This window comes from Plecotus auritus (genome assembly GCF_963455305.1).
Source record: "Plecotus auritus genome assembly, chromosome: 7".
NCBI classification, from domain to species: domain Eukaryota; kingdom Metazoa; phylum Chordata; class Mammalia; order Chiroptera; family Vespertilionidae; genus Plecotus; species Plecotus auritus.
In genome coordinates this window covers 44,799,161-44,816,520 of record NC_137774.1, presented here as the reverse complement: position 1 = coordinate 44,816,520, position 17,360 = coordinate 44,799,161, and the positions used below count along the sequence as shown (strand labels likewise).

General features: G+C 54.8%; 2 protein-coding genes across 3 annotated transcripts; one reads left to right on the top strand and one right to left on the bottom strand.

Annotated features, from left to right (window-relative positions):
* The first annotated feature begins 1,567 nt into the window (after positions 1–1,567).
* YBX2 (Y-box binding protein 2) lies at positions 1,568–7,467 on the top strand. Of its 2 annotated transcripts, XM_080682735.1 has the most exons (10): positions 1,568–1,846; positions 2,425–2,488; positions 3,661–3,678; positions 3,852–3,885; positions 4,722–4,811; positions 5,382–5,666; positions 5,840–5,943; positions 6,288–6,465; positions 6,887–6,970; positions 7,078–7,467. In XM_080682735.1, the coding sequence occupies exons 1-9, from the start codon at positions 1,570–1,572 to the stop codon at positions 6,935–6,937; spliced, it is 1,101 nt and encodes a 366-aa protein (XP_080538861.1). In that variant the 5' UTR covers positions 1,568–1,569; the 3' UTR covers positions 6,938–6,970; positions 7,078–7,467. The 2 variants fall into 2 exon arrangements, with proteins under 2 accessions (XP_080538861.1, XP_080538862.1); XM_080682736.1 differs by lacking the exon at positions 3,661–3,678.
* Positions 7,468–7,707: 240 nt separating this feature from the next.
* On the bottom strand, positions 7,708–13,772 carry SLC2A4 (solute carrier family 2 member 4). Its single transcript, XM_080682734.1, has 11 exons — positions 13,508–13,772; positions 12,076–12,192; positions 11,788–11,960; positions 11,575–11,699; positions 11,343–11,458; positions 11,088–11,250; positions 10,814–11,001; positions 10,541–10,645; positions 10,316–10,417; positions 9,517–9,720; positions 7,708–8,990 (listed from the first exon to the last, which is right to left on the bottom strand). The coding sequence occupies exons 1-11, from the start codon at positions 13,538–13,540 to the stop codon at positions 8,787–8,789; spliced, it is 1,530 nt and encodes a 509-aa protein (XP_080538860.1). The 5' UTR covers positions 13,541–13,772; the 3' UTR covers positions 7,708–8,786.
* Between the last annotated feature and the right edge of the window lie 3,588 nt (positions 13,773–17,360).

The following is a 17,360-nucleotide window of genomic DNA, read 5'->3' as shown; positions in this document are numbered from 1 at the left end:
ATGAATGAATAGAGAGCCTATGATGTGCCTGGCACTGTTCCAGTCGTCAGGCATCACTACGGAATTCTTATTGGAGTTCACAGTCTAGCGTTGCGGAGGGGACCATGGGGGTGGGGGGCCAGGAATAGAATAAAGAAGCAAATGAACAAACAGGATACTCTCATATTTTCAAAAACACCATGAGAAAAATAAAGGGTGATGTAATAGGAGTGACATGTAAGCTAGTATTTGAAGAAGTCAACCTGAAAGGCACGGAGGACACGTCTAGGCAGAGAAAACTGCCTGTGCAAAGGCCATAAGTCTGGCCAGATGGAGAAAAGAAAGGAGAAGGCCAGGTGGCGTCGGGGAGCATAGGGCTCTGCCCCATGATGTACAGTCCCTTTCCACAACGTTGGAGAGAAAGCGGGCCTTGAGTCTGCGCCTGCATATTCCTACAACTTCTCAGAGTCCTGCGGACAATGACTGAGGAGACAAACATGCAGGAAACATCTAGTAAAAAAAATAAATAAAGAAAACAAAAAAAAAAAAAAAGAAAGAAAGAAAGAAAGAAAGAAAGAAAGAAAGAAAGGAGAAGGGAGCTGGAGAGGGAGGCCCCGCCTGACCAGAGACCACAGCGCCCAGCACGACGGACCCTAAAACTAATCTAGGGTGGTGGACAGCGGGGTCTGCGGGGAGGCTAGATTGTCTGCAAGGAGCTCGAAGGAACTTCTGGGGGCGAGGGAAGAATACCTTGACTAGGATATCGACTACCTGGATTAACACGTTTATCAAAACTCAGTGAAGAGTTGTGCATTTTGTTGTATGTAAATTTTACCTTAAAAGCAAAGGTGAGAGTCCCCGGCTGTGAAAGCAACCGTGAGCTGGGAAAACTGTTCTGCTGCGCCTTCCAGCTAGCTCCGCGGGCAAATACCGCAGCCCGGGCTGCCGGAGCCCGCATCCTCTAGAGAGGGTGGGGGCGGGCCGGGAGGAGGCTTTCACGCGCGAGCAGCGTAGCGGGCCAGGGCGGTCTCGAGAGTGGAGGTGATCCGTGCCGCTCACAGCCAGAACTGAGACTGCGGAGTCCGGCCCCCACCCAGGTCGTTAAGGGCAACCTTGGAGCTGCCCGCTCCGCCCCGCCCTTCGCGCAGAGCCCAGGTGGCCGTTGGGGCGCCACAAGCCCGTTTGATTTCCCGCGGCCGGTGGAAAGGGGCGGAGGGGTGAGGGAAAGAGGCCGCCGGCCAATGGGTGTGACCGTGAGAAGTCACGTGACGATAACGGGGCGGGGCCCAGGTGTACTTACGGGGCGGCGGGCGCGGGCTTCGGCCGCGACGCGAAGCCCGGGAGGCGGGGCGGGCGTGCGGGTCCGCTGGGATTGGCCTGCGGCCGGGAGGCGGGGTCTGCGCGCGCCGCGGCTGCGGGCTGCGATTGGCCTGGGGTCAGGGCCCGCTGCCGGCGTGCGGGCGAGGCTCGGGGCGCGAGGACCGAGCGGGGTGGCGGGTGCGCGAGCCAGGGGGAGGGGCCGGGGCGGTGGCGGCGGCGGTGGTGGCGGAGGAGGAGGTGGTGGCGGGGGCCGGTACTGGACCCGGCGGGATGAGCGAGGCGGAGGCGGCAGCGGTGGCGTCAGCGGCCCCCGCGGCGACGGTGCCCGCGACGGCGGCAGGGGTGGTAGCGGTGGTGGTGCCGGTGCCGGCGGGGGAGCCACAGAAAGCAGGCGGCGGGGCGGGCGGCGGCGGGGTCGGAGCCGCCTCCGGCCCAGCTGCTGGGACCCCGTCGGCGCTGGGCCCCCACACTCCTGGCAACCCGGCGACGGCGGCCTCGGGGACCCCCGCGCCCTCAACCCGGAGCCAGGCGGACAAGCCGGTGCTGGGTGAGGGGGGAGGACACGAGCCAGGGCGGTTCTAAGGGGGTGGACGGGCTGGGTGAGGGGCATCGTGGAGCCCGTGGAGCCTGGTGGGGTCCGGAAAGCCCAAGGCTCAAAGGACTAGCCGGGGTAGGGGCAGCGGACCAAAGTGGGGTCCCTAGTGGGAAGTCCTGCCTTGCCTTCCTGGGCGGGAGGGCGTGGTAAGCAGGTCCAGCTAGGGCCTCGGGTGGAGAACGAACCTCAGGGTCTGGCCACGCCCCCGGGGCGGAAGACTTGGCCTAGCTGACTCAGGTTAGTACCACGTAAATCTCTAAGCACGGGAAGCAGGTGCACTAGGGACCCTTACATTAAGACTTTGTGGACCAGGTGAGTACCCAATTCTAGGTGAAAGGCCTGGATTTGAGGAGCAAGTCTTAGTGCTGGAGGGTTTTGAAAGCTTGAGCCTCACTGTGGGGGCACTTCCACTTGAAATTAAGTTTACTTAGGCAGTAGGAAGGTAGGTTAGATCTTGGAGTGTCTCAAAACTTAGCCCAACTCCATCTCTTCCCCCATCTTGCTGTCCCTACTGCATCTCTGCCTGGCAGCAATCCAAGTCCTGGGCACTGTCAAATGGTTCAACGTCCGAAATGGTTACGGATTCATCAACAGGTATCTGAGGAACCTAGGGAGGGGGAGGAATGGGTGTCTTCCCGGCTGGCCTGTGGGACTGGACACCTTCCCGATCTCATCTCCACCCCTACCTGCCGAAGCACATGGTTGCAATGTCCAGCTGATGTTGATTGAAAGTCTTTAATCGTAACACAAATGTGGGCAGGATGAAGCTCTTCATCTTCAAGGGCAGCGGAGGGTTAATGATCTAGGAAGTTGGCAAACCTGCTCTGACCTCCCAGCTTGTCTGTCTCACCTCCTGGTTTAGTTTGCCTCACCTTTGGGGCAGAATGTACCTGCTCTCTGTGCCCCAGGGCTCTGGGCCGCACTCACTTTCCTGTTTCGGGTAGCACACATAGCACTCTCATAACTCATCTTCCTTACAGAGTTGTTGGTTCATTTGAAACCCCCACCTGATGGGACTGAGGCTGGTGGGGGTTGGGGAAGGAGCCAGCCCTGCCAGAGGCTGCTGCTTCTCTTCTCTTTGGCAGCCTCACCCCCTCCCATGCACTGGGAGAGGCCCTAGTGGCAGATTCTGAGCAAAGCCAGGTCTCCCCCTGTGGGCCCTTCCCCAGCCTGGGCATCCTGCCCAGCCCAGCCCTCTTGGGAGGCCCTAGTTCCCTCTTAGCAGGCTGACCTTTGTGCAGATCCAAGTGCTTTACAGCTAGAATATTTGTTCTAGGGAAGGGCTCTTCTCTAATTCTGAAAACTGAGGACTCCTGGGAGGTTCTGAAGGAAAATCCCTCCCCTCCCCGCATTGGGGTGCTAGGATAAACTGGGGTAATAGGCAAGTAGTAATAGAGAATGACCGAATATTATCTTCTCTCTCACCCTTGGTCCCTTGGTGTGTTGAAAAGGGGCCTGACCTTGGGGTTCACCTCCTGGTTGAGGCTAAGAATGAAGTTTGGGGGCTGTTTAGAGCAAGTTCTTGACACATTGTCCCCATCTCAGACTTGTTCTGCACCTCTCCTCCTGCCTGCACTTTCTTGCTCCTTGACTGTAGAAGGAAGGAGACAGGAGTGGAATTTTCCAACCATGATGGGGGATGGGGATGGGGCGGTGTTGACAGGGACAGTTATACCCAGCGCTACCAGGTTCTAAGCGGTAGAGGGTGGAGTGCTCAGCTCCTGCAAAGTGAATTTCCTTTCCTCCTCCACCCTTTCTTCATGAAGCCCAGGTTTTCCACCAAGGTATAGGTATACTTCTCTTCATACCTGCTTCTGGGGCCCTGTCTACCTCCAATCAGCTACGGAAGGCTGGAGAGGGTGGGCCTACGGATTTTAGGAATGGGCAGCTAGGAAGCCCTTGGGGGAGGTGAGCACCTCACTAAAGCCACCCCCTAACAGCCCATCCTGTTCTGCAGGAATGACACCAAGGAGGATGTCTTTGTTCACCAGGTAAGAGCTAGGTTGGCTTTCTGAGGGAAGGAACCTGCCCTCTCTTGAAAGGCTTTTGTCATAATCCTTAGCAGCACAGATCATGCTTCTGCAGCTTTTACCTCAACAGCATGTCCACCAGGAAATAGTTTCCCTCCCATCTGCATCAGGTGCCCAAATTAATTGCCATTGGTCCCACTTGTGTTGGGTTTTCTGTCAGAAATGTGCTGCCCTCTGAGCATGGCATGCTCGGTACCTACTGTGACCTGTTAACACCACAGGAATGAATCACAGGCGATGTTCAGAGGGAAAGGACACAGGCTAGTGGTTCTCAAAGTGTGGTCCCTGCACCAGCAGCATCACCTGACATCCAAATTCTCAGGCCCCACCCCAGACCTACTGAATCAGACTTGGGGGAGAGGCAGCAATCTTTTAACGAGTGCTCCAGGTGATTCTGATGGCCGCCACAGTTTGAGAACCACTGCTTTGGTGGAAAGAGCTCTCAGTGGGATTGAGAGAAGAAGCACAGTACTTTTTACCCACTTTGCAACTTAACACTGTCTCTGCTTTTTGTTTTGATTCTTTTTGTTTTAAGTTCATGTTTCTTGCCTCCCTTTTTTAAATCCCTGAGGGGTAAAGGAGGGAGTGTGTCCTAGGGATGGTGGTAACTGCACAATTGTTCTTGAGGCCCCTAGTTTATGGCTTTTCCCCTACTAAACTCTGACTGCCTTCTCCTTGCTCCACCCTCCAGCCCCAGCCCACAAGTAAAATGGTGAAAAGAGTAAAATTGGGTGGTGGGCCCAGCAGGGGTGAGAGAGACTAGTCCTCACCTTTCTCATGGCCTTTCCCCTAACCAGACAGCTATTAAAAGAAACAACCCCAGGAAGTTCCTGCGCAGCGTTGGAGATGGGGAGACTGTGGAGTTTGATGTCGTGGAAGGAGAGAAGGTTTGGGGACTGTGGTGTGGGATATAGAGTGGGAGGTGGCCTGGATGTCATCCCAGGCTTTGCCCCTCCTTAAAGCAACTCCTCTTCTGGCCACATTAGCCCAGACTGTGCTCTCATGCAATCTTTGTAACACTTTGGCTGCTTTAAGAGACATCCTAAAGAACATGTCCCTTTTATCACTCAGTAATTCATATCTGGGTTTCTTTGTACTTCAAGCATTTCTATGTCTGTTCTTCACATGGGGCCCTTCCCCAGGCTCTCAGAGTCAGTCAGCTCTCTAGTAAGATGGACAGTTGCCAGGCCTTTGCACCCACACCCCTCGCCCTCCAGTCTTAAACTCAAGAGGGTTCAGTAGCAGCTATTTCGAAAGGACAAGTTGCAGAGGTGGCCTCTCCTAGAAGGGTCCAAACATGCCATGGCCCCCCTGAGGGAGGGTGGACAGAAGTTAGAGGGGCTGAAGAAAGCTGGAGAAGGGATTTAGCTGGAAGAAGGGGGAGACAAGTGATTCAAGCCATTTTGGGAATGTTGTGCATTTGTTGTTGGAGCAAGTTCTCCCCACCTCTTTTCCAGGGTGCAGAAGCTGCTAATGTAACTGGGCCTGGGGGGGTGCCAGTGAAGGGTAGCCGCTATGCCCCCAATCGACGTAGGTTCCGCCGATTTATCCCCCGGCCTCGCCCGGCTGCCCCACCACCCATGGTGGCAGAGGCTCCATCAGGTGGGACAGAACCATGCATTGAAGGGGAACGAGCTGAAGACCCTGGGCAGAGGCCCAGACGACGGCGCCCACCGCCCTTCTTCTACCGACGGCGCTTTGTGCGAGGCCCAAGGCCCCCCAACCAGCAGCAGCCTATAGAGGTGAGGGGAACTCGGGATGTGGAACCAGCTTCCCAAGTCCTAGGAAAGGAGTGGAAGTTGGTGAAGAGAGAGCCAGAGTCCCCAGAGGATGGAACCCAGGGCTGGGAAGAGCTGTGGACACCTGGCTCCCAGGCAGCTGCTGTTACCCAGCTCACCAGGGCCTCTGTTCCCAGGGCACTGATGGGGTAGAACCTAAAGAGACAGCCCCATTGGAGGGGGACCAACAGCAGGGAGATGAGCGGGTTCCCCCACCCAGATTCCGGCCCAGATACCGAAGGTAAGACTCACTTTCCAGGGTCCTATCTTACCCTTCACTATCCAGTATTGGGTGGGGGTGGTGGGTGTAGGGGTATGGATGGGAAGGGGAAGAGCTAAGTTCTCAGACAAGCCTGAGGCTGGTGGTTTGGTGTGGGGGTGGGGTTGCCAGGAGCTGGGTAGAGAGAGATTAATGCATAGGTGCCATGGGGAAGCAACTCCTAGGGCTAAAAAAGCTGGCTCCTGGGATGGAGATGGGAATGGGAAGCTGGCTGGTCCACATCACCTGGGGGAGTCCTGAGAGAGAAGGAGGCAGTCTGCACTGGGCTCCTCCATGCCCTTTAGGGTCCCCACTTTTCTCCCCAGGCCTTTCCGCCCCAGGCCACCCCAGCAGCCTACCACAGAAGGTGGGGATGGTAAGACCAAACCCAGCCAAGGTCCCACTGATGGTTCTCGGCCTGAGCCCCAGCGCCCACGAAACCGCCCCTACTTCCAGCGGCGACGGCAGCAGCCCCCTGGACCCAGGCAGCCCACAGCCCAGGAGGTGAGGACCTTGGGCTGTCTTCTTCCCCTTTTCCCTCCCCCCCCCTCTCTTTTTTATCTTTCCCCTTACCTTGTCACACTATCCTCCTATTCCCCCATCTCCTTGCCCTTCTCCCACCCCACCCCTTTCATTCAGCCTGACACCAGAGCCAGTACTGCTGGGCCCACCTCTGGCAGGCACCCCACCCACTGGGAAAACCCAGCAAAGGCAGCCCAGCCCGTGTCAGCCCCTGCAGACTCCTGTGTCAGCCCCTGCAGACTCCCCTTTCAGCTCTGCTTGGAACCACAGCACCAGCTATGGATATGAATTTGAGGAGGAATGGGAAGGGGTTATAGGAATGGGAAGAGAAAAGATGGGAGAAGATTGAAGTTGGGGGGCCCTAACGCACAAGAAGGTCTCAACTGACCACCCTTCTCTCTAGACCTCAGCCCCCATCAACAGTGGGGACCCCACCACCACCATCCTGGAGTGATTCCAACACAAGGACACCCGGAACTACCATCTGGTGAGTGGCTGCGCTCGGAGAGGGCCCAGGGTGGGGAGCCAAGAGGGCGGGGACTGGGTCCTGAGAAGTTACTAGTCATGACTTGTCCATTTCTTTTTCTCTCTCAGGTATCTGCCAGGTTTTCCAACTGACCTGCACCCTACCCAGCACCCCCTCCCCCCTTTCCCATATTCATGACATCAAAACACTGGCTTTTCCCCCTTTTCCATGAGACTCAGGAGGGCCAAAGCAATAGCTTTTTGCTTTTTTTTCCTCTCTCCCCTACCAAGGGTTGAAGGAAGGGATCCATCCTTTTTGTTCAGAGGCATCAACTCCCTCCCCTAAATCAGGCTGAGAAGGAACCAGCCAGCTCTTACCTCCTCCTGGTTGTTTTTCTTTCCCACCCCAGTTTATTTTTTGTTTCCCCTCTACACCCTACCTCTGAAGCCATTTTATGAACTGTCATGTGCCACCTGAGCCTCCAGTAAAAACAAAAACAGGCTTTCTTGTTGTCTTGGTCTCTGCCTCTTTTCTGTTCGGAGAATTGCGGGTAACTTGCTGGTGAAGGTGGGGAGGAGATTGTGGGGCAGTGGGCAGGACCTGGTCATGAATCGTTGTTCCTATGTTCCTAGCTGTGGATCTCTGAACAAGCATTTTCATACCTGTGAGAGTCACTTTTCCCATCTGTAAAATGGGGATAATATTTCCCTTGCAGAATAAGTGTTTTTGTAAAGTGCTGAGAGCACAGTCTGACACTTACAGCTACAACTTATTAATTTACTATTAATTAAAGCAATGACTAGAAATATAAGTGGGGGCATGAGTGACAGCATCCAACAGATTTCTTCAGCCTGGAGCTGAGGGGTGGGGCAGGATAAAGGGGAAGAGGGGAAAGGGGAAGTTGTGGTCCATCCCTGTCTGAGCCCATCTTTGAGTGCCTCCACAACAGGACGCTTGACTCATACAGTGACTTTATATACGTATCTATATATTTACATTTAGTACAACAGACTTGGTTTTTTCTCCCTACCCCTTCTTTTTCAAGCGTATACAAAAATATCTGAAGATTCCTCCCAGCCTAATGTTTACAGGCAGCCTTTCAAATCTCTTTCCCTTAGTTGGTCAAAAGCCTTTGGGTTCAACACCCTTCCAGAATGGGAGAGGAAGAAATAGCTGGGCCTCTGAGAGCAGAGCCCTGCATTTAGAGGCGAGAGCTTGCTATCCCTTCCTCTCATATGTGGGCAGGTGTTCCCTCTCGCCCTGGAAGGTGGAGCAAGAGGACTGAGCCTTCAGTGAGAGAAGTGAGGTTAGGCATTGGGAGGGTGTATCCTTTGCCTTGGAGGGGTCAAGACAGAGCCCTCTTCACCCAGAGTCTATGTGACAAGAATTCAGAGAAAGTGCCAGAGAGTGGGAGAAGTCCAAGGTGGTAGGAAACTGATTTCCCTTGTCCACTCCTGCTCTGTACTTCAGTTCACCTCCCCTAAAGTCAGTCCTAGAGCCTCTCCTCCAATCCCTCCTCTCTAGCAGAGGGGCAAAAGTATTCTGGAGGTGAGGCGGGTTGGGGTGAACTATGGAGGGAGGAGGAGGGGGGAAAGAGGGGAGAATGGCTCACCCTGATGGCCACAACCTAACCACAACACATAAATAATCCAAGAAAGTCACACGAGGGAAATGAGGGAGTCTCAGACCACCCCTCCCTCCAGCTTCCCAGTTCCACCAGGCAGAAGGGGCTTTCTACACCCTGGAAGTGCTGAGGAAGAGAGGGTTAAAGTGCCACAGAGGAAAGGAGGGGGTCTCTGGGGACATAGAACTGGCTCTTCCACCCCTGCCTGGTCCCTCAGTCATTCTCATCTGGCCCTAAATACTCAAGTTCCGTGCTGGGCTTCACCTCCTGCTCTAAAAGAGAGGGTGTCCGATGGAAGGCAGCTGAGATCTGGTCAAACGTCCGGCCCCGGGTTTCAGGCACTTTTAAGAAGGTGAAGATGAAGAAGCCGAGCAGGAGGACCGCAAATAGAAGGAAGACGTAAGGACCCATAGCATCCTGGGACAGGCAGAGAAAGAGGTGTTGACAGGGGGAGGGGAGGGGCAGTCTCAGGCAAGCTAGGAACTAAAGTCTCTCCTAGGGATACTGCAGATAGCAGATGGCTCCTTTGCAGGGTAATGGAAATAGCCAGGAATGAGAATTTAGTGAAAAAAGGATCCTCTGAACCCCAACTCTCCTATAGTTTTTTCACCCTCTTGCCATCCTGAGTTACTGTACTCAGAATGGATTCCCAGACATTCACAGTATTAATAATGATGTTTATAATTTTATTCCTAGTCTAAATAAGTTATGCCACTAGTTTGTTTTGAAGACACCTCTATTGCTATGCAATCTAGTTCAGCTCCCTTCTTTCCTTTGATTCTGGTGGAGCAGGTGTCTTCAGGGTCCACCAAAGTGATCTTCAAGACCAGTAGTCTGTGAGCTGAGGGAGTGCCTGACTGGAAAGCCAATGGGCTAGCTATGAGTCCACGCCCTCCCCTCTGGCCTATGGTCGTGGGAGATTGGATAGGAGCAGGCCACCTACCGCAACATACTGGAAACCCATGCCAATGAGGAAGTTGCACGTCCAGTTGGAGAAACCAGCCAAAGCCATGGCTGCTGGGCGAGGTCCCTGGCTGAAGAGCTCCGCCACAATGAACCAGGGGATGGGGCCAGGGCCAATCTCAAAGAATGCCACAAAGCCGAAGATGGCCACAATGGAGACATAGCTCATGGCTGGAACGCGCTCCTGGGGACCAGGCAGGGAGGGTGGGAATTCAGGTCAGGTCTTTCTGGATCTTCCTTTGCCCTCAACCCAGAAAACTAAAATCAACCCCTCCCAGCAGCTCGTGGGGGAAGGGGGTCTACCACCCTAGGTTAAAGCAGACCCTTGAGCATCTCTTAAACACTAACATTCAGCTGGTTTCCCTATGCCAGTGGTCGGCAAACTGCGGCTCGTGAGCCGCGGTTTGCCGCTCTGTTGACTAATAAGTTTGCTGACCACTGCCCTACGCCAATTCAAGGCAGAGGGAATGTTATGGGCTCTCAGCTATTAAGCTGATCAATTCCCCTTGGTTCTAGAGCTGGGTCCTTAGGAATTTTTGTTCCCACGGCTGGACAATGGCTCTCCTTCCTGGCTGCCAGAATTGTGCTACAGCTTCCTCCCAGAATGAGAGGAAGTGCAACCTGAGTCTCTAGGGAGTACAGACCATGGTCCCAGCACACAGGCTGGCTCCAGGATCAAAAGCACATATATTGAGGAGTGGCCCTGCTGGACACAGAGCCTCTTGGAGCAGTCCCCGTGGGTTGGGCCACTGGTCCCCTTCCTACTCCCCAGGCCTCACCAGCAGAAGCAGAGCCACAGTCATCAAGATGGCGCAGCCACACATTCCTGCCAGGCCTAGAAGATGGAGAGTCCGGCGCCCAGCCCGCTCCACCAAGAGCACCTGCAAGGAGAGTCAGGGATTGGCAGGGAGCCTTCAGGATGGGAAGTGGAAGGGATTGGGTGGATGGAGACAACCAAGGGGTGCGAAGCCAATGGTGGGGCCATTCCAGAGACCAGCAGTTACCGAGATCAAGGTGAAGACTGTGTTGACCACACCAGCTCCTATGGTGGCATACGCTGGTTGCCCTACCCCCGCCGTCTCGAAAATGCTGGTTGAATAATAGAAAACCTAGACGTTGGGGAGGAAAAAAGGGGATGGTAGGGATGTTCCTTTCTTCCCTGCAGCCACACCAAACTGGACTGACCCTGAGTTTTAAGGGAGGGGGCTTGTTCCCTTCTCCCCTCCTCTTGGGCTGCTCTCTGTCCCTGCCCTTCCTGGAGGCTGCTGCATACATACGGCATTGATGCCGGAAAGCTGCTGGCTCAGCTGCAGCACAATTGCAATGATTAGGGGCTGCCGGTGGGTACGGCTGCCCAGGAGCTGCAGCAGAGACAGTGGCTGCTCACGCTCCAGCTTCCGTTTCTCCTCCTTCAGCTCAGCCAGTGCTCCAGACACATCAGCCCAGCCTGTCAGGCGCTTCAGACCTGGAGGTGAGGAGGGTCAGGACTGAGAGGACAAGGAGAGGCTCAGGGGCGGGAACAGGCACTAGCAAGATGGGGTGGAGGCTCACTCCTTTTGGCGGGCCCCTCCAGGTTCCGGATGATGTAGAGGTAGCGGGGGCTTTCTGGGCAGAAGGGCAGCAGGACCAGCTGCAGAAAGGCAGGCAGCACTGTGATGCCCAGGAGTAGTGGCCATAGTGTGGCAGTGCCCAGCATGGACTCCAAGCCCAGCACCTGTGGGAGAAGGATGGCAGCTCATTCAGCCTGTGTCCCAGAGCCCCTCCCCAAACCTCTCCCTACCCCCAAATGAGGTCAGGCCCAATCACCTGGGCAATCAGAATGCCAATGACGATAGCCAATTGGTTGAGTGTCCCCAAGGCGCCCCGCAGGTGAGTGGGAGCGATCTCCCCCACATACATGGGCACCAACCCTGATGTCAGCCCTGGGCAGAGTGAAGAAGAGAGGGCTGAGGCAGCTGGCTGCCCACTCCTTCCCACCAAACCCAGGGATAGTAAAGGAGAGCAGGGCACTGGGCAGGGCCGTGGTGCCCTTGGGTACCTGAGTAGGCACCAATGAGGAACCGTCCAAGGATGAGCATCTCATAGGAGGAAGCAGCGTTGGCCAGGCCCATGAGGGTGCCCCCCAGCACTGCCAGGGCGTTGTTGACCAGCATTGCCCTCTTCCTGGCAGGCAGAGAGTGGGCTGTGAGAGTCAGGGTGCCTGTACTATAGCCCCCTTCCTGTTCCCTACCCTTGTCCTTTAGCCCCGTACCTTCCCAGCCACTGAGAGATGATGCCAAGGAGAAAGGAGGAGACCATGCCGCCCACAGAAAAGATGGCCACGGAGAGAGCCCAGAGGGTGGTGAGGGTGCCTGGGGGGATGGAGCCAGGTCCCTCAGGCCCCTGCCTCCCCAGCCATGTCTCATTGTAGCTCTGTTCAATCACCTGGGGAGACAGCAGAGGAGTGAGTTCTTGCAGACCCTTCCCTCTCTGTTCATCCCTGCTGTCCCCTGCCTTCCTTGTTTGGGCACCCCCACTCTGCCAGCCGCAGGACCCTCACCTTCTGTGGGGCATTGATGACCCCAATGTTGTAGCCAAACTGCAAGGAGCCAAGCACAGCAGAGAATACGGCAAGGACCAGGGTCCCAGTGACTCGCTGCTGAGGAGGTTCCCCTTCCTGGGCAGGCAGAAGTAGAGAGGAGGCATGTCACACGGAAATGTGGTTTCTTTCCTTCTTCCAGGGGCCTGGGCCTGCGCCCAGCCAGAGCCTTATGCTACTGGGTTCCATCCAACATGTTGGGTGAGGGACACTGGGCCATATTAGGACTTGCGGGAAGATCTCAGTATAAACAGGAGCAGGAAGAACCCCACAGTAACCAGGGAGTAGAGGAGAAACTGGATGTTTGCGTCCAGCCGGCAGAGAAATGTTTGAGGACCTAGGTCTCACAATTCCTCTGTGACCTTGGGAGAGGTTTGGCCTTAAGAGACCTGAGTTCAGCTTTGTGTGACCTTGGACAAGTCACTTCCCCACCCTGAACACAGCTTTCCTCTAGGTTAGGAGAGAAAGGGAGGATGTGGCTTGCTTTGCCTACCTGTCAATGAAAGTGTGACAATCAAAATAAAATGTTAACGGTATCCTGGACAGTGCTGGTTTTATAAACTGACAGTGCATTTCCATCCTCCGCCTCTGTCCTCTTCCCTACCCCCCTGGGGGTTCTCTCAGCGGCTCCTGGAGGCCCCCAACAGGCTTCAGAAGAGTGATTCCAGAAAGGACATCGCGGTCATTCCTCCCTGCCTGTGGCCCTTGTGGTGGCCTTCTCTATCTTCGCCCGGCCTCCCCTCCCCCTCTAAGCCCCGTCGAAGGGCAGGGGGCCATGCCTAGCTTTTGCGTGGAAGAGCCATGCCCAGGGGATGGGGGCGGGAAAGTGGTGTGAGGGGCGGTGGCGGTCGCTCACTGGCGGCACAGACTGTCTCCGAGTCGAAACCTGAGCTGTGGGGGGGGGGGGGGTGCCACTCCTCTCTGCCCCTCCACCAACCCTGAGGCCAAGGGAAAGTTCAGCGTTCTGGAGAACCACCAGGAGTGGGGGCGGGGGCCAACATGGGGCCTCCGGCCCTCGAAACACTTCCCAGGAGCCGAGAACGAAGCTCCTGGAATTCAAGACCCGCCTGGATATGCTTTCTCAAGCTGGATCGAGGGCAGAGTGTCCCTAGTTCTGCGCAATTCGCCGAGTACTAGAGAAGGGGGCAAGCCCTGGTCTCACAAAGTCCAGTCGTGGCCCGTGGCCCTGAACAGTCCCCCAGACCCCGTCAGCCTCCGGAAGGGACTGGAATCCGACAGTCACGGGTTGTCCCGGCCCGAGTATAAATAGCCAGGCTCCCACCCCCACCCCTGCGCCTGCGCGGGGACCGCCCCTTAGCTGACCCCAGCGGCGACCCCGGCCCGAGAAAAGCGAGACCCGTGCCCGGTCCCACCCCTTCATGCTGAACCCTACTTCTGAGCCGATCTGTTGGAAGCCCGACGGCATCTTGTCTTAGGAGCTGAAGGCAGGCAAAGGAGCTGCAGTTAACGAGAGGGAGGCGACTGGGGGTCTTCGACCCAGCCTGGCGGGCAGAGGGCGCGGGGGCGACGGGGGTCCCGGGTGAAGTGCGGAGGGGTGCCCAGAGGGACCCACAGCCGCAAGCCAGGGAGCTCGAGAGCCTCAGGGCTCCGGGGATCTGGCCGAGCCGGGCTGGAGGGAAAAGACCCGAGGAGAGCCCCCACCTCACCAAGGGCCACGCCCTTCACAACACCCATTGGCCAGGATCCCGCACACCCCAGAAGGCCACGCCCCCTAAACGAAGGGTTTAAGAGCTTGGCACCTGCTAGCGGATTTGTCAGCCAGGCCACACCCCATAGCGTGCCGGCGAGACACGCCCCTCGGGTTCCCTCCAGGTTTGAGGAGGCCCCGCCCCCCTCGTGTGAAGACTCCTCCCACCAGCCAAGGTTTGGGGGTTGAAGAGGCTACTTGAAAGTCTGGAGCCGCAAGTTGGGACAGCGGGTTCGAAAGGAGGGAATGGGCCAGGTATCCTCGCCCGGGAGGGCACTCGGGTGGCCTGAGAGCGTGCGAGCGAGCTCGGGGTGCTTGAGAAGCAATGGCCTAAAGTAACCCAAAGCGATTATTTTTAGCTCCCACGTTGGGAGAAGCCAAATGTCAAGTCCCGGGTGTCCCGGCTTGTCCTGGGCTGGGGAGGGCCGGGAGATGGAGCCTTAAAGGGTCCGCGACATGTTTTCCACGCGGGGGTGGCCATGGAGGACGGGAAATTCCGTTAATAGCGTGTCGGGTGGTCCTCTTTCTATTCATCCCTGCTCGCGGCACAGCCTATCTGGCCCTTTCCCTATCCCCGTTCCCCACGTTGGTTCCTGGAAGCAGCCCGAGGAAAGGTGGTCACAGCAACCACGCCACGCTGAGGTCCCTGAGCCCCCACGCATGTGCTGGTCGCGTGGACAACTTGGACACTCTCTCTGGAGGCCGTTCCTGGATTGAATCCCCAGCTAGTTCCTGCCCCGCGAGGAGGACGCGACCTAGAGTGGACTCGTCCAGAGAAAAGCGGAACGAGGGATGAATACCGAACGCACGCGGCTCAGGAAACCGGGCTCAGAAGCGCGGAGCAGCAGTGCCACCTGGAGGGAGAGCGGGGACCCGCTTGCGGATTGGGCCAGGGTAGTCTCTGGCCCATTGTCCCTGGCCATGCTACCTTTCTAGGGCTTCTGCTACGTCCAGCTCAGGCCTCTTTCCGGAACTCCAGATCCGAATGTTCAGCTACTGCCTGGATGGAGTCCAAACCTGCTCCTCCTAACTTTCTGATCTTGTGAATGGTCTTAATAGCAACCCTGTTACTCCTATCAGAATCTTGGAAGTCTCTAGCCGGTTTGGCTCAGTGGATAGAGCACCGGCCTGCGAACTGAAGGATCCTGGGTTCTATTCCGGGCAAGGGCACCTACCTCGGTTGCAGGCTCCTGGTCCTGGTGGGAGGCACGTGGGAGGCAACCAATCCATGTGTCTCTCTCACATCGGTGGTTCTCTCTCCCTCTCCCTCCCACTCTCTCTAAAGATCAATGGAAACGCAAATTATCCTCGGGTGAGGATTAAAAAAAAAAAAAGAATCTTGGAAGTCATATTCAACTTCTCTCCTGCAGCTCCCTTTATCCAGTTACCAACATTGGTGTTTGGACCTCCGAAACTCACAATCATCTGATTTTCTTCACCTGTTCTGCAGCCAATTTGGTCCAGACCACCATCACCCGGACTGGTATTCCTGCTCCTCCTTTTCCCTTACACGGAGGGTAGAGTATCATACAAAAAAAAAAGTTCAACCTCATCACTCCAGCCCCAAAAGTCGCTGGCTCTCTGTTGCCCCCACTGTCAAGTTCAAAACCCTTTTTAGAGTGAACAAAACCCCTGCCTCTCCTCTCCTGTCTCTTCCTCACTTTCTGTCTTCTCCACTCAATACCTAACTACTTCCTGTGCCCAGAACACACAGTGCTTTGTCATTCCTTGGGGTCTTTGTCATACTAATAATCCCTCAGTCTGGAATGCCACAGGACTCCTACTCATCCTTCAAAAAAAACCTCACCCCCTCTGTGAAACCTTCCTTGGCTTTCCTCCAGAAAGCCATGTATCCCCAATAGAGTATACTGTTATCATTTCTTCTCTGTACTTTAACCTTGAGGGCAGAAAGTCACCTTGTTTACCTCTGTATCCCCAGCACCCAGCCTAGGGTGAATGAAACGAGGGTCTGCTCCCAATGGCCAAGAACACATGTTGAGGAGCAATCACAAAGGAGAGAACCATTTGGTAAACGGCTTCACCTATCTGACTAAAGGGGAGTAGATAAAGAACTAAGGTCTGAACATTAAGAAGAACCCATTATTTATGAGCAGAAAGGAGAAGAAGCAATAGATGGCAGCAGAGAATACTGATCTGGAAGGTAAAAGGAGAACCAGGGACGAGGAGGTCAGGGAGAGGGGAAAAGCAGAGAAAGGTGCTAAGAAGAAAGAAGGACATAGGCAGGAAGCACAGGTTGGGGACAGATGCAAAGTTAGTGTAGGTAAAGTGTAGGGCTGGGGCCCATTCCTGGGGTCTGGCCTGCCACTCCAGCAAAGGCACATTCCTGCTCTCCTTCAGATGCGTTGTTTCTGATGCTTCTCAGGGACCAGTCTAGGGATTTAAATCCCAGGAAAATCAGGATTAAGAAAAGCAAGTCAGATCTAGATATAAAAAATGTGGAGAAGTGATGGGAAGTAGAAGAGGAGACAAGAGAAGAAAAGAAAAGGAAAAAGAAAAGAAAAAAAGAAAAATAAGGAGCCCTGGTTGGGGTGTGTACAGAAGGAACTGATCGCTGTTTCTCTCTCTCTCTCTCTCTCTCTCTCTCTCTCTCGCTCTCTCGCTCTCTCGCTCTCTCGCTCTCTCTTTCTCTCTCATCAATAAAAACATAGTCTCAGTAAGGATGTACAAAAAAAGAAATGAGAGAGTGGGAGAGAGAAAGAAAAAATGGCATGGAAAATGGGGGAAAGATGTTGACTGATAGAAGATTGAAAATGAAGGAGAGCCCTAGCTGGTTTGGCTCAGTGGATAAAGCATTAGCCTGTGGACTGAAGGGTCCCGGATTCGATTCCAGTCAAGAGCACATGCCCGGGTTGCAGGCTCAATCCCCAGTAGGGGGTGTGCAGGAGACAGCCAATCAGTGATTCTCTCTCATCGTTGATGTTTTAAGCTCTCTTTCCTTCTCCCTTCCTCTCTTTGAAATAAATAAAAATTAAAAAATGAAATGAAGGAGTCCTGGCCAGTTTGGCTCAATGGATAGAGTGTCAGCCTGTGGACTCAAGGGTCCCAGGTTCGATTCTGGTCAAGGGCATGTACCTTGGTTGCGGGCACATCCCCAGTGGGGGGTGTGCAGGAGGCAGCTGATTGATGTTTCTCTCTCATCGATGTTTCTGGCTCTCTACCCCTCTCCCTTCCTCTCTGTAAAAAAATCAATAAAACATATTTTAAAATAAAATAAAATAAAATAAAATAAAATAAAATAAAATAAAATGAAGGAGAGAGCCTGGCTGGCCTGGCTCTGGTTGAGCATCAACCTCTGAACCAGGAGGTCATGGTTCCAATTCTGATCAGGGCACATCCCCAGTAGGGGGCATGCAGGAGACAGCCAATCAATGATTCTCTCATCATTGTTGTTTCTTTAAAAAAAAAAATGTTTTTGTTGATTTCAGAGAGAGGAAGAAAGAAGGAAAGTGAGATACAAACATCAATGATGAGCGAATCATTCATCAGTTGCCTCCTGCACGCAGCCTGGGCATGTGCC

Excerpts from the sequence above, each read along its gene's own strand:
- YBX2 (XM_080682735.1), top strand. The coding sequence starts at position 1,570 with ATGAGCGAGGCGGAGGCGGCAGCGGTGGCGTCAGCGGCCCCCGCGGCG. Across the intron at positions 3,886-4,721 it reads AGGATGTCTTTGTTCACCAG|ACAGCTATTAAAAGAAACAA; the intron begins GTAAGAGCTAGG and ends TCCCCTAACCAG. Across the intron at positions 6,466-6,886 it reads GGCAGCCCACAGCCCAGGAG|ACCTCAGCCCCCATCAACAG; the intron begins GTGAGGACCTTG and ends CCTTCTCTCTAG.
- SLC2A4 (XM_080682734.1), bottom strand. The coding sequence starts at position 13,540 with ATGCCGTCGGGCTTCCAACAGATCGGCTCAGAA. Across the intron at positions 11,700-11,787 it reads ATCTCTCAGTGGCTGGGAAG|GAAGAGGGCAATGCTGGTCA; the intron begins GTACGGGGCTAA and ends TCTGCCTGCCAG. Across the intron at positions 10,418-10,540 it reads CAGTCTTCACCTTGATCTCG|GTGCTCTTGGTGGAGCGGGC; the intron begins GTAACTGCTGGT and ends CTCTCCTTGCAG.